The sequence below is a fragment of the Calliopsis andreniformis genome, chromosome 8 (genome assembly GCF_051401765.1).
Source record: "Calliopsis andreniformis isolate RMS-2024a chromosome 8, iyCalAndr_principal, whole genome shotgun sequence".
Classification (NCBI taxonomy): domain Eukaryota; kingdom Metazoa; phylum Arthropoda; class Insecta; order Hymenoptera; family Andrenidae; genus Calliopsis; species Calliopsis andreniformis.
This window is the reverse complement of record NC_135069.1, coordinates 10,379,132-10,395,984: the sequence shown is the minus strand read 5'-3', so window position 1 is coordinate 10,395,984 and position 16,853 is coordinate 10,379,132. Positions and strand designations below refer to the sequence as shown.

Below are 16,853 nucleotides of genomic sequence, written 5' to 3'. Positions count from 1 at the left end.
AAACGCGGCTGCGAAATACGCGTAAGGACGTGTACGGTCACGTTGATCCAACGTTGCGGCAGACCAACAAATTAAATGTGACTCAAAAAAGGAATTCCCCTAAGAAAGTGCGCGTACAATTGCGCAAAACGGACAGAAGTCTTGGTTCTTGCACAGTTCGGAGCCATCGGTCGCTTTTTTCCATCGAATGGAGAAAGTATTCGGGCGCAAGGGGAAAGAAATTAGCCAAAGAGGCAGACAAAAGCCAGGAAACAGCGTTGAAATACTGTTGCAACGGTATTACCGCTTTTGTTTGAAGAAACGATCAGACAGAATGTTCTATTCTTTTGTATCAGTTGGCTTCAATTTTTTTAAGTTGCTGACGAGTGATTTCCACGTATTTGTTTGTAATACCTACTCTTTATATACAATTTAGTCTTTTAACAGCTAGAGAAGATGATCCATACAAGAAAATTGAAGCTATGTATTTGTGTTTGACCAAATGTCCTGATAGTCTTCTATTTAATTCTATTATGATTACAAGGAAAGTACTACTTTTATCTTTCTGTTCGATTGTAAAGAGTATAATTTATTGTAAGTTCACTTTGTGCCCAATTATCTCAAGTAACAATACTGTTTTCTGACATTTTTCTACCCCTTTCGTAAATCCTTAAAAAAAGGAAAAATTATGGTCACTTAACGTCTTCAAATTCAAACAGTAATTGAATCTTTACATTAATACCTTCTTAATTTTGTAACTGGAATAAGCGCAAAAGTGATTGTCTTTCTGTATACGATGTCAGTCTTCACAGATCTGATTTTCCAAGTTCCCGGTAATTACATACAGTGAAAACAATACTGTCTTATTAGTTTCAGTCTGACAACTTCAATAATCACCTGGAGCCCATAATCATTTTGTGCTTTAACAATGTCTCCCATGTTCTTTTTATGCATTTTCTAAGGTTTACGACCAAAATGATTACAAGTAACCAACTCTTTGCAATAATTATAAATACCTAATTTCTAGGTTGTATACTCTAATATGTCGCTTGAAAATATTTGTATCGAGAAAATGATATTGAAGTAGGTCATAACAATATAAAACGTCATGCTTTGATTGAAATAAGTTCAATAGTTGCAGCTCATAATAATTGTGCATACAGTGTATAAAGATTCCACAAATAACACTATAAACATTTCTAACAGAGTATTCATACTCATCTCGAAAATGGAATGAATAGCTACTGTCAATTCTCAAATAATATGAATACAGCAACATTTCTAGATTAACAATTTAAGCATGGGAACCTACTCTTGTGTAAACATACTCAACCCTTGGTTTGTGAAATCACACTACTTATATTATAGCAATTTAACTCTATACAATGTAGCAGCTAAGAGGTTGGTCACACGGATGTACATCTAAGCTAAGGATTAAAGTGAACAAGAAATCGAAGAACATCGTGGAAAACTTCAAAGACATCTTTCACTGGTTCAAGGCAAATGGACAGTGCCAACATCCTAATCTCATGAATTATCTGAAGAAATCCCATGGAGTCAACGTCCCTGCGCCAGCAGCAGCTAGGGGTAAACCTGCGGCGAAGAGTCTCGCGCATTGAGGGGGTCGGCAGAGATGAACCATCGAATGGAAGGCAGAAAACAAACTGCAGGTGCGATAAGATCGCCGTTACCGCGGCGTTTTGCAATCTGCCCGCGGTCTGTTTGCGAGGTTCACACCAGCCATACGTCCGTACTGATAGAATCGTATATTACATATTCACGAGCCGTAGACGACTCTTTCACCGCGAAGACGAACGATCGGGCCGCGAGCTGGCTCACGGGAATTCAGCTGTGTTCGAGGAGATCCACGCAAACGACGATCTCTCCTGTTTTGCAGCAGTGAATGGAACACGGAGGTAATGTCCGCAAGGCCAACCGCCGCCAATAAAAACGCGTCGAATAATGCAACGAACCGCCTCCGTTCCGCGCGTGAACCTGGTTTCCATCTACCCTGCTGGTCGTGTGACCACCAGGCTCTTGGATTTCCCGAAATCGTTTAATACGATATTCCGTAAGGAAAATACAGTTGTAGCTAGAGATGGATTTCTCGAAACCCAAGAAAGTTCCAAGAACTCGAAACTTTGCACTTTTTCAGGTTCTTTAAGCTCATTCGCTCTAAGGCAACTACTATTCATCTGTTTGACTCCTTTTCGTTCATGTATTTCCAAGAAATAATGAATTCAGCAAATGTTTAGGCAATACGACACTTTTTTTTAGTGTGCCTCTACATGATAAATACAATTATTATTGTAAATACGAAAATATATTTCTAAAGGATAATACATATAAAATTAGAATATGCATGTACAAATTAAGAATCACTTTTAGTTTCAGCAAAGAAACGAAGTTACAACATATGCAAAAGGTCATCTCACCCGAACAATCCTTTTCGATATTCTATTAATTAATAGAGTTTATTACATTAACAATGTAATTTCTAATTTGATGTATTATATCAACAATATCTCATCATAACTATTGAAATATAAGCTCTAAACATTTTATTTATACACAGTATTCTGGTGAATACCACTGTTTTCTTTCTAAAACGTTAGTAAATTAAAAATTACAAGAGTAGTCAATTAGTGTATTACAAATAACTAACCTAATTTCTCAATTTTAAACGAGCTAAAGGAACGATTGTTGCAACTTGTAATCAGTATTAACTAAGATCACAATGGATGGGTAAAATTCGAGTACATCGATAAAATCTAAGGTAGAGTCACCTCATCCGCAGGAGCATTTCACTAATATTAAGTGGATGTCATTTAGATGACACAGGAAACAGGAAGACCTTAGGCAACTTTCAATTACTGATTGAGACTGATGGCTGATTGAGACTAGTAAATTTCACTTGCAATATGCACCATAAATAGACTTTGATAATATAGTACCTGGATATGGAACTACTATTGTGTAGTATGTCTTTTGTTATACATACATCAGATGACAGAGACTATGTAAGACAAAGGATATTCAAAGTGAGAATGTGTTCACGGTTACGCAACAATTATTTTTCTTTTAATATCCGGTTCTCAGTGGTACAAGCTGACAAATAAGAGCAACCCAGAGAGTTTCTCCGTGTCGGTTACATTGCACAGCTAGTGTAACACTAATCAAAATATATCATTTGAATTTATGAAAATAGTTCGTAAATTATTGATCATTCTACATTACCACTATACAAGCATTTGAACCCAGGAAACTGATTGTGAGAAACTGAATCTTGAATTGTAACAGTTGCTGTATAATAAACTTAAAGTTGCATAATAAACTCTATTTCTAATTTTATCATTTTTGCACTATTTCTAATCGTTTTATACAATTTAAATATTTGTAAGTAAATATATATGAAGATCACAGAAGAATAACACGATAAGACTATTTTTACTTATTTTCTCATTCTTTTATCATTTAGTAGTTAAAAGAAAGTATTTTAATTGAAAAGAGGGAAAACCTGTACTTATGTCCGAAATTAAAAGCAATTAAATAAATGTAAGCATATAGGAAAGCAGCACAGCAAGTTCAAATGGAACCCAAGATCAGTTAAATTAAAAATTTCTCCTTTCCAAAAACTAAAAAATTCTTTTGTTTTCTTCTGTGATCTTCATATCATAATTATAATAGGTATATTTGTATATATAATAATATACAACCAACTTAGATTTAACTGTTAACTAGTGAAACAAAGTCTGGTAGACTACACATGATATATACTCCTATTATTATTCTCATTTAAATATCAAAGCCTTTATAATGAAAGCTCAGAATACATAGCACACCTCGTTTTAACATCATATTAATTTAACAAATATTTAACATCAGTAGGTTTAACCAATTAAGGATTAAACCAAACAAAATAACAACCCCCTTTCTCTTCTTCTTGAAAAGCCAAAATTTGTATCACTACAACGAACACTCATAAAATCAAATATTTTTCTTCAGAAAACACTAAACAAGGTTCCTCTTTAAAGACGATCATACTCAACCTCTACAAGGAACTGCGACATTCTGTTCTGGATAAGAAAAGACAAGATCTGAGCATTTTGTAAGGTCCTTAAACCACCGTTACAAATTTAGTCTCTCAGCTGTGCTACCGCCTCGTTCCATAGCGTCGCTGGCAACGAACGAGATACGGCGGGAAGATAAAACTACAGAAAGAAGAGTAATTCACATTCACACCGTCTCGCTCCCGAGACGTTCAATTACGAGAGCAGTAAAGACGCTCGCGGTTTGTTTTCCTCGGCCCGTTCACAATTCACTTCGCGAGCTACGAGTCATCGTTCCTGATTCTTCCTCGCCATAAATTAAAATATTACGCGCTGGCTCGTGCTGGCGAACGATTGCGCGCATATTTAACAAAGACGCGGGGCTTCGTTCCATCGAAGCGCGCCGACCGCGAAGCTAAACGCGTTCGTGAAACTCGGTGCCGATTCTGCTGGGGAAAAGGTAACAGGGACGACGTTTCGAGCACACGAGAATCGTGGATATGTCATTAAGATCCGTTCGAGAACCGGACTCGTCTGGGACGGAACCCGATGAAATGCACGCTGAACGAGATCGTCGATATTGGATCCGATCGAGGGATCGAAGAAGCGGATGCCCGAGTAAAACGCGCGCCACTGAGCACCATAAGCTGCGTAAACCGTTATACACTCGTTTTAACACACAAAGCATCGGCATTATTTTCTAATGCGTGCGTGGTTCGCAGGTCCCAATTTCAGTAGGATTTATACATTGGTCTGGTTAGAGTCGGTTTCATTCACTGTTTCTTTCCTGCTTTCCTTGAATGATGATTAAGGAAACCACTAATGGTTCTAATAGGTCTGAAGTTAGAAGCTTTCCGTCATATTTAGTCAAATCACGTAGTTAGATTTTTGTTCGAATGGTGGAATTAGTTGGTGAAACGAGGTGACTGGTAATTTTGAGGTCATCTGTTATTTATAGATGAAATATTTATTAAAAATACGGGAGTTCCTTATTTCCTGCGTGTAATTTTTTCAGCTGAAAGATATCAAGTACTTTTAACATTTTTCTTGGATATTTATAGTATAATAGGACTGGTATTTAAATTTAGGTGTCAGTAATCATTTAACACATTTTACTACTTTTTTGTCTTTCTTTAGAAAGCTCTGTTCCGTGTAAAATATTTTTGTATTTTATGGGACTTAATTACCGTCTATCCTTTAACGAGAACATAGTTTATGTTTGTAACTCAGATTGTATCTTTGTTAGCACATTTTTTCCAAGACTATATCTCTCACAGTTTATTTCTTATTTGTAAAAATAATTAAACCTGTGCTTATCATTTTATTTTATATGTATCCCAATTGCATGATATTTAACACTTCTTTCAAAATCATAATTTGTTCCACGAGTTGAATGAAAAGATTACAATATTAACTTAAAAACGTGCTTCCAACAAACTGTTCCCTCAAGCACATCGCCTTGGTATTTATTTTCTGGATCATTTGGGTCACAACAATTTACGCGACGTATTGTTATAACGCGCTCACCGTTACGCGGCTTACAGCACCTTCATCTGCAGCATTATCCTTTTCATGTATTCCTAGCTGTTTACATTAATTTCAAAGAACCTATGCAACGTGTTCTACAAAATTACCCACCTAAATAGAGATCTAATTTAAGGAAATTCCCTAACATCAAGTATACAAAATAAGCAACACATGTAATTTAATAAAATGTTTATAAATCCAATCTGTTATTCATACTTCACCTAAACCAAGTTATATACTGTTGCTAAGGATTTTAAGTTTAGTTAAGAATATCATGCTATATTTAATTCGATTATCATAATAAGAAATGCATGAATTTCTAAACTAGAACTTTGGCATATCTATCATAGACCTAGGTACATTAAAACTAACATTATTTGTAATAAGATTTGCTTTTATTTTATTTTAATAAGATTTGCTTTTCAAATATACTTCCGCTATTTTATTTCAACAATTAGTTCTTAATGTTTAAATCTGTATCCTAATTTGCCACATGAATTAGAACTATTTGGATGCTTATTTTATTTTCAAGCTTTAAAGCAAGAAAATGCTGGATATGTAGTAATGTGTTGAGTATTTTGTATCGCAGTTATCTTAAATAAATGAATACTGTACTTTTTAATAATATAACTTAATTCAGAATTGCAGACTGAAATATTATTTTATCTAAAATCAAACTTGCTTAAGTTTAATTACTTAAACATAATACCTAAGGTAAATAGTACACAATAAATGAACTCTGAAATACAGTTAAAATGCAGTTGAAAACTAGACACCAAATATAAGAAATTAAATATTTCTTAGGATATTTAACGTTCTGCATTAACAATGTCAGAATAATTTTGCTCGCTAACTCCTTGACTGACTGCACGTGCTAACCCTATTATGACCCAAAATCCGCTGCAACTCAATTACATTCTTCTTTTTCTAACAAACTATTCGAATCGTGAGAAAAATCTGAAGAAGTTTTTATCCTCCCTGTTTCTTCTTTTCTAGTATCATATGTTATAAATAGGTACACTAAAAGAATAAAGTAAAAAGATATACTTCATACTACACATTGGCAATTTCAGAGAAAGTGCTACAGCAAAATACTCTAATAATTTCGTTATAATCTCATTCTATATACTCAATTCATTTAGAAAAATTAAATTTTGCTTCATGTACACTGTCACTCAGATACGAAATAACTAGGAATACATAAATTGGTTTTGAAACATGTTCCTCGTTATAAGTTTCGCAAGTCTAACCATGAAATTTACTAAAATCTCATGCAGTTTAACCATTAAAAACCTTTAGCTAGACAATTCAAATTATTTCTATTTAACTTCGTTGTTTCACATATTTTATTCTCCACATTCTCCTAGATTTCCCAACTTACAGAAAGATCAGTCTCAAGAATTAAGTCGAATTGCTCGAAAGTTTGTTTACACACGTAACTCTGTCTCTCCATTAATCCAGCTTACCGAAATTCCGCTGCACCTCTGTTTTCCCTCCCAGAATTTCATGCAAACAATTCGCGCGAAACTAGTACCATTATTCGCTGTACCGATGGTGTCTAAATCTCACGATCCACGTAACGCGTTTGTTAGAGCCTGCTTCCTCGCGTTGACACCGTGCATCTTAATTACAGGAAAACAGTTGCGCTCACCGGACAATTCCTTCGGTGAGAGCTGCACGAGCCACTTAGAAGTGGATGTCCTATTAATGGGAAACAACGACGTTATCTTGCCAGCTACGCGGAAGAACAGCTGTTACCGAAGGAATTATCGTCGAACACGCCTCTAGCCTATCGCCCCGCGACTTCTTTGCGACAGGTGCCAATCGAGGCTGGCTCCCTGAAAGCAGCCTGAATCTCCAAAACCGAATTTCCTCTGCCACTCTTCCTGCATCGCAGATTGCACAACACGTTCCGCGACAAGCCTTTCTTCCCTTCTCGGGCCGACGAATTAGAAAGTGTTTAACGCGTTTCCAGCCGTAGCTAGCCAAGTGTCAGCGAACTGCATAATCTCTTCGTTCTGACGAAGCGCGACTGTTCCTGCGCGACACTCGCGAAAGTCACTCGTGGGCAATCTAGATATTCGTTTTCTAGGAAAGTTGGTCACTGGAGAATCGAAATTCCAGGGGCTTCCAGGCATCGAGGATCATCGGAGCAACAATATGTTCTATCACTTCATGGTCCATGACGCAGGGTTGCTACTCTACACTGTAGACCGCACGCGAGGAAAAGAATGGACACGGAAAAGGACTCACCCTCGGATTGTGTCTCCGCAGCGGTGGTGAGCAATAGAGCCGCCAGCAGTAGCAGTTTCGTGAACCAAAGCCTCCACATGTCTTCTCCCATCTGTCTCGATATTACCAGAATACGTGCACTTTCATGTAAAGCAGGCCGGATGGAAGCGTGGCCAGTTACATGAGTACCAAAAACGGATCGACGTGTCTGCACACTTCGGTATCACCTTACTCGCGAGACCCGTTCCCTGATTTATCCTCGCGACTGGGTTCTGGATCACGGGTATGCTCGAACTCGGGACGAGGGATCAAAAAATCCAGGAAGGAAAATTGAAACGAGGAGGAAGACCGAAGGAAAAATCGAAGAACGTGGGGTGTGACGGTGGCTCTGTCGAGCAAGTTCACGAAGATGAAAAATTGTCCACCTGATCACCAGACGGAACGGTTAACGAGAGCTCCGGTATTCCACGAGCGGAGCAGCCGACCGATTGACCTTTCTCCGGGTGCGTAACTTTGTCTGTGTCCCGGTGAGGACTGAAGGGGAAGCAAGGCCCGCCGCCGGGTATTGGGAACTGGAGAAAGGTGTATCGAGAGAGAGGCCAGAGGCGAGCCGGTAAGGCCCCTCTTCTATCGCTCCTTTTCCCCCACCCACTGTCGCTCCTCTCTCCTCCTTTTCCCGCTGCTTCCTCATGGCAAGTGGACCCCTTTGCACGCCGCGGTCTTCTTTCCCCTAGAGACTGTTATTGTCATTGTAATTGCACGCGGTGCTCGCGCGAAATTACTGCGGACCACACGGCCTTGGCTGCTATGGTATCCTATTCCTTCTGAGCGGGAAGAGAAGAAGGGGCTGGAGACTTCGAGAAAATGGTGGAAATCTTCATGGGGTGGGAGACTTGGAAGCTTTGCATCTTGGATATATGTATATATTCCGTGACAAGTTTATGTGCATATTCTAAATTTTTGTAATTACTACTATCTAATAAATCTATCAGCATTTCATCTTTAAAGCGTTATTTAATATTAAAAAATCGAAATGAAGTTTATGAATGAAAAATTGGATAGTAGATTTATATTGAATTCAGTTCTATTATATAAATGTATAAATAAGAAAATTTCAAGATCACATTGTGGACAAATTTTACATTACAATGGAATAATGAAAATACGTACAACACTTCATTAACAAAAAAAAAGAACTATTTGACCGCCATATTATAAAAAATGATTATATGAATTTAACAACAACTGTATCTACATACATACGGAAGAAAATAAAAAAATTCGACATTAACCAATTTATTTCAGAATAAAGATGGAATTTGTTTAGACTGAAATGTGCTAATTTCGATATCCTGCTCCTAATATGTTTGGAATTCAGAGAATCCCTGCTTCAAGCATAGAAACAGTTCTTCCACCATCAAATCTGATCTAAAGAGAATATAAAATATTCGCAAAGAAAGTTGGTGAATTCCAACGGTGCTCAGTGCGAGTCAGCTCCGGTTTCGTCTCTTTTCACTTCCTTCACGTTTCATCTTTCGTCTCCGCGTTGTCGTTCTTCAACTGTACTACACTCCTACCCGTTACACAGTGATTCCAGCCATCATCAGTGACGCGTAACGTGGCGACAGTTATAACACTTCTGTTAATATGCTTGCCGGACTGCCCATTCACTAATTATTTAATATACGACATTAGGATATTCACGATCGCGTATCAAAATGAGCAAATACTTCATTGGATAACGGGTAACGAATAAACCCTTGTTTTCCTCTATTAAATCAGTCACTAATGAAATAAGAATTTACTCGAATAATTTAGCATGGCATGCAAGTCTTATTTGAAGGAAGTATAGTGATAACCATTTAATCGAGTAACTGGATTAGATAAATATTTATCAAATCGATTTGAATATCTAACAATTAAGGACACGCTGACAACTTTATATGGAAGAACGTGTTTCTAAGATCAGCTTATGTTTATTGTTATTTTATTAAAGATGTGAGTGACAACGGATGCAAATAAAATATTTACGGCCTCGGTAATTTCGAATTACAGCGTATAGCGAAGTATTTATACAGTCGTTTGAAAAATTTCATAATACGCACTTAAATAATGGTCAATTATTCGAATAGTCTGTTAAAGGCGATCAATAATTATTATCCAGATAATAATTAAGATACTTATCGAATGAAATGAACACCACATTTAACAAAAAAGGACCTCGAGAAATATTCCAGATTTAAAAAAAGTTACTAGCAAAAATGAGAGGACATTTGTGAAGATATCCATGTTCTGATAATGAAATTGTTTTACTGGTATTTAAATTTTTACAATTATGAGTAGAATCGTAAATGAGACCAGCCAAATTGAACACTCTTATTGTTATTTAAATTCACTAGCTAATTGCTTTACACATAATTTTCTTGCTAATAATAAGAACATCCGCTCTGATATTTAAATTGCAACTGGACATTTAATTTTACATTAAATTAAGTTGCTGTAATTGCATTTCAACGTTTAAGTGATTAGTTTAAGTTTAAGACTTGTTTTCATGAGTTCACTGACCAGTAATAACTATCTATAGCTGTCACGCTGTCTGCCTTTGGCAGATATTTATATTGAACGCTTGAGCGATCGTTTCATCTTCTAAATCTCACGAAATCTAACAGAAGACTTCGTTAAGACATGTTTTGAAGTTATTTGGGAGAATATATTTACAAACATTATAATCTTTTGATTGATTCTGTGAAAGATTAATTTCAATTTCATAGATAACATCACATTGTTAAAATTTTTTATAATACAGAGTCTTTAATTAAAACAGCATTTCATGTAGTAATTTAACACTTTAGGTTCTAATTTCGATCGGTTGTTGTAATAATTTAATAGTTTATCAGATTAAAACATCTTGACTTTAAAAGCACATTATTTTACTTTAAAAGCACATATTAGCACATTATCAAAATACGTTATTATATTTAAAGACTTAGTAATATTTATGCACGTACATTGTTATATCAATAAACTCTAAGATTATTCAAGTACTTACATAAACTCGTGACTTGTTATAATTATGCGACTGGTTATCAGCAACTTCTTTGCAAAGTGTACGTCACACATTTCCAAAGCCAATTTTTCAAAACTACCTGCAAGAAATAATAAAAGCGTGACGACCTTATAACGAATAAATATTTTAGTCGTTATTAATTATTTTGAACTTGTCAAGTTGCAAAATACTAAAAAAGAATTGCAAATATTATTAATATACATGAAGAATTATTGTTATATTTGCTATCCATTGTTCTTATTGCTTTGTTAATAATTATTATTATTATCTTAATGTATATGCATAAATAATCTACCTAATTTTCACTACTTCTGAAACATCCGGGTGCTATTCATATTTATCAGAAACTTTCTAGTCTTTCTAGTCTAATAAATCTTTTATTATTTATGATCAGTGTTGTACACATTTTAAAAATTTCTACCAATGAAAATCCAATGAATTTAATCCTAAGAAATGATCTGTGAAATTGTAAGAAATCTTAAGAATTGATTCTATACGTCAAAATGAGATAAAAAAATGATGAAATTATGTTTGGGGCGTTGTTCCAGGGTTGTTAATTGTTGCAAAAACGTCTAAAATTCGAGCGAAATGTGTCTGACTTAGGACGTATTCTACTACCTACGTGCACTACTCAGACACAGCGTAGGTAGTAGAATAAGTCCCGAGTCAGATACATTTCGCGTATCTTAAGTGTATTTACAACAATTAATAACTCAAAACCGAATCTTGAAACACAATTTCGTCTACCTTCATTTTAATTTTATTTCAATATGTATAATCGTCCCTTAAAATATCTATATGTAGCTGTAAGTCGAAACAATTTAAGGAACATATTTTCCAGATACTAATGTTTCAAATTTATAATTTCAATTTTTCATTATAAATTTATAGTTTATTGTATTTTCATTCTTCTTTATTTTTTTTAAAGGAAAAGTTCCTTTAATTTAATTTTCCTTATATTCATTTAGTACTACGTCTCTTCTTTTATTCATAGTTTTTATTATAACATTTCAGTTAGTGTTATGCATTGTCAAATACCTAAATTAATATTATACATAACGAAATGAATATAACTTAAGGTAAATATTCCAGTAGTTGATCATATTCTGATGCCTAAACACTGACGTTATTTTTATTCAATTTTAGGCTGAAACTCTAATACATTAGGTATACCTAATTAAAGATAAAAACTGATGTCATATGCGACGATAAACAAATAAATACAAAAAAACAAAAAATAGCCAGAGCACATTATGACAGCAAGTACAATTACCAACTTTCAATTGTAGGCAACAAGGAAAGACTTTACGAACGCAACAATTTGGCGGCATGCTTGCGTATTTTCAAAAGAACCGAGATCCAGTTTCGCGACTTTGCGTGAATTTGACGCAAACGTGCTGCCTAGTTATCGTGTTCGTATGGCTTTCTTTGTTTTCCACAATTGAAAATTGAGAATTGAAAAAACGCTCGTCTACAGCGGACCTTACTCGTGTGACATAGAAGTCAAAGTACTAAAACATTAAATATGAATACAGCTAACAATAAGCAATAAAGTATCGCGATCTACCCGTGCAATAGAAAGTGTTTGTTTAAATTTGAAAGCTATTAAATATACCTATTTGATAGAAACTTAACCACAATTTGTATGACAAGTGACCGACAAAGCTTTTCACGAATTATTATTAACTATATAACTAACATAGATAAAATGTTCTACTTCAGCAAAAGATCTCAAAGCTCAAGAGTCGATTTCATACAAAAAAGAAATTGAATTCGTTAAAACTCTCTGCTTTCTAAGAGATCTGCTAAACACATATTACTTTCAAAAATAACGGAACGCCCACAGTCTTGGATTTATTTTTACCCGAGGTGAAAAGAAATTTATGTAAAATCGCCGCCTGAGACGATGACCCACAGATATTTCTTTCAAATGCTTTCGAATTTCGTGTGAAACAAAGCACAGTACTCTATTACAAAAATTCTATCTGACCAAAAACAATACACAATCTCCAATTCCACGCACTTATCAGAGTATTCCTCACAAATGGTAAGTATTCGGGAAAAGTGAGATAAAAAGTAAAGCGTTGCATTATGCTCTGCTCTTCCCTACTGAGAAACCTTTTTTATTTGTAAAAGACACCCTTTTTACAAAATACCTAGGCCCCATTAGAATCCCACAAATCTATAACTCGCACAGAGCGCAAGGTAGCAGCGAGTTGTGGACGCCAGCCTCGTCAATATCCCCAAGTATGGAGGTCCACCTGTTATTCTGAATGAACTCGGCCAGACGACAGGGGGCACCGGATGAACGAGCACGGTTCTTGAGGGAACCTGTACGATAGTGGCACGGCCGAGCGAGGTGGGAGGTTCGCATTATAGGTGGCGACCCGAGGACCTACATTCACGAACGAAGCCTTCTCACCGCGATCCCTGCCTCGGAGTCCCCGTCTCTCAAAGTATTCGTGTCGATGTCGGTTGACTTGCTTAGCAAGTGATTCTCGAATTCCGTTGCCAGGATTCCACTGGAGAAATTACTCCCCTTCCCCCTCCCTTGCCCTTTTCCGCCGCGCTTTTTACATCTCGCGCGAACAGTCGCGTCACGCCCGTGAACTGCGAAACTGACGTCGCGGAGAAAACAAGCTGACCCGTTCGACCGAAATAACGAGGCATTACTTGGCCCAAAGGATGCGTCTGCGAGACGAACTCGTGACGTGAGGTATTATGTCGCTGGATGCAGGAGAAAATGGAGTAACTTTTGGGATAAGATGGAATAATTTTGATGAAGCTCGTCTCTATAGGAAGCAATTGACCCTTGGGTGTTGTGTAGTTTTTGTTGATGGAAACCAAGAAGTAATATCTATTTTCTAGTCCTAGGTGAAGCGATGAACAGTCGTGAATCTTGTTCTAACTAAGGAGGGAGTAGATTGGTGTTTTAAGAACATACTTAATTCTCTACCTGGAAGTTGGACTAATTCAAGTCCTTTTTTTAAAAATTGAATTTTGTACACATTCTTAATATTTTGCCTTTATTTTATTGTTAGTGTTCGAGTTAAGGCTTTAACTGAAATCTACAATATAGAATTGATATTTTTAGAAAGAAAAAGGACATTAAAAGAACTTCTGCATTTCAAAATAAGGATGCAAGAAGACGCAAGTCCATAAAATAATACTGAAGTTGAAAATTTTGAACACTAGCATCTCCAAAACAGGAACACGTGAATTGTTTTACCTTACAACCATAGATGTTTTGTTCCACCCTATCATTAATTACCAAAACTGAAACCAACCACCCAGCGGAACTACGAAAGGTGTCCTATTGAAAAATAAAACCTTACATCACGCAAAAGACAGTGCCGATAAGGTTCCATCTTTTGCAGCTCGCAGTGGTCTTCGATTTAATTCTCCTCGCGCGACCTTTACTGTTCACATCGTCCTTCCGCATGCCGTTTCAGAATACTGTGTACAAAATACCGGAGACAAACTGAAGAGGCCGCGGCTGAACGATGGACTTTCTAATACGACAGCGTGAATCCGTCCAGCCACCATAATCGCGTCAGCGGAACGCAAGGACGCGGAGGACTCGTAAAACTTAAGCAAGCGTAAAAACGACAGGGTAATCCGTAAAGCAATAGCATCTGCTTGAGACTTCGAAGACGAATCGAACTGCGATTACGGTTCACTCCACCAGTTTGGTGTTTCTTACGCACCATTGGCTGCATCGACCAATTTTGTAACTGCTGGAGTAAAACATCTGCCGTTACCATCCAGTGGCCATCAACCTTGCGCAATCCTGATACGATTATGCGTAACTGTTACTCTGTTTTAGAAGAACAATGACACCAGTTCTTGCATCTTAGCTTTTTTCTTTATTTTGGAAGCACAGGGCAGTTCTCTTGGCGTAAAAATGCAATTAGTTTTGTGCTTGCAGTGAATGTGGGCACGGTATAGTCAGTAATATTATATATGGTGACTGATCGTGACAAAGAGGAGCTAGGTAACTGAAGAAATTTCTTTTCAAGCGAAAGATCATTCAGTTTGAATAATTTTGTTAACGTCAATAGCAAGTCAATATCTTTGAACCGAAATTGTACTCTTATTCAACGATATTGTCATATTACGTATTATAGATAATGGGAGTAATAAATAGACTAGAATTATTAACTTATTATAAAGCAGAATATATCGATAATTTAGCAGAGCAAGTCTTGCTAACTTTCACTCTTATTCACGTGACCACTGTTCCCCACTCTGCTTTTCTCCTTCATAACGTTCCACGGTCTTCCAGAGAAATTTCTTGCAACTGCAAGTGCCACAAATATAATTGCATATGTACATAAAAAGTGGATGTACTCGAAAAATTTTGGAAAAATATAACTCTTTCTAGATTATATTTACTGTAGACTATATAATACTAAGTAATTATGTTGCAGATTTTGAAAAAGGAGCACATTGAAAATTTTGTAGACAAAAGTTTGTGTTTAGTCTAATTGAATTACAATTCTCATTTTTGTTTACATATGTTTATGTTTCAATCAATCATAAAATGATAGCAACACTGACAAAGCATTCCAAAACAGACTGCCTTACCAATCTAGACATTTCACAGCTCATTTCAGCGACCTCTGTGCGTGATTACAGTCACTTCAAGAATTATTCACTGTTGGAACTTGAAACATCTTTGCAAAGCGATTAATTTCCAATCGGTATGCAAGTATGTAGCTAAACAAACTTTTATAAAATATCAACCCAAGAAAAGCTAAGCATTAAAACATGTTAATTCAAAAATCTTAATTCACTAAACACAATTTAATGTAACTTAATCAACTTACTTGTATGTTATTAAAAAAAATGGAAATTTAAATGTCATTCTTATAAGCATGTTTTTAATTATCTTGAAAATTCCAAAGATACTAATCACTGCAATTCTTTATAAAGGAATTCAAGGGTAATAAACAAATTAGTTCGTTTACTACCATTTATGTTATTATTATTTGAAACTTAAATCTGAATGTCCCAGACAATTCAAAACTACACTCACCAAAAAGTGGATCTAATTTTTCTGTGTTATAATATGAAAGTGCAATATATTTTCGAAAAACATCAAATCCAACAAATTTCGTACGAATAATATAGAAAATAATTAAAAAACTTACATTTGCAATGATTTGTATATATACAGATAGAAATATATTGAGTGAGCTTTACAAATACATTACAAAAACCTCTAACTTCATTTTAAAAAGTGTACAAATGTATCAACTAACATAAAGTAGAATAAAACAGTTTGGTCGAAACATGGAATGAATTATCAATAAAAAATATATTAAAGATAGATGCAAATAGTGAACAGAAGCAGAGCTGATTAGACATCAATGAATATCGTATGCTTACATGAATTGCACCAGAGAAGAATAACATCTCATCTCTCTCATAGCGACCAATTAAATATCAATCCTTCATCCATCTCTGATGTATATTCGTGAACTTGTCCTTGTATGAGGAAATACTAATAATATAGCCAACGCTATAATTTGCATTATTTCAAAACTTTCAAAAATCGTAGATAATTCTGAAAAAAAGCAGGAAAACTATAAAAGCAACTCGACTACCTCTCTACATTTGTTCGATATTATTCGCATTTTAAATATCTACGTTTCTGTCGTTTAAGAGCTAAATCCAGAATACAACGAATCTCGAAATATATTGAGAGATTCATGCAAGTTTACCAAAAAAGGACAACAAATTTCTTAAATATTGATGAAACATACAAAAATCCGACGAGTTCTGTTATAATACCAAAGAAAATAGTAAAAAACGTACCTTCGTGATGAGCTCTACTCTCCAGCGTCGGTCTTTCAAAGTGGACTGCGCGCGCAACTTCGAGAATCGAAAGAATATCGCTTTCGCTTCGATAGTATCGAATCTCGCTCGTTTATAGTCTTTTATCAGCTACCTTTCATATGCATACAGCGAAAAATACAATAAAAATTAATAAAATA

At 35.7% G+C, this 16,853-nt stretch overlaps 1 protein-coding gene across 1 annotated transcript in view; it reads right to left on the bottom strand.

Moving 5' to 3' along the window:
• The window catches only part of LOC143182082 (uncharacterized), a 126,686-nt gene extending 118,787 nt beyond the window's left edge, over positions 1–7,899 (bottom strand). The window contains exon 1 of the mRNA XM_076382822.1: positions 7,809–7,899. Within this exon, the coding sequence (XP_076238937.1) occupies positions 7,809–7,899 (91 nt within the window). The remainder of the gene's footprint in view (positions 1–7,808) is intronic.
• Positions 7,900–16,853: the final 8,954 nt, after the last annotated feature.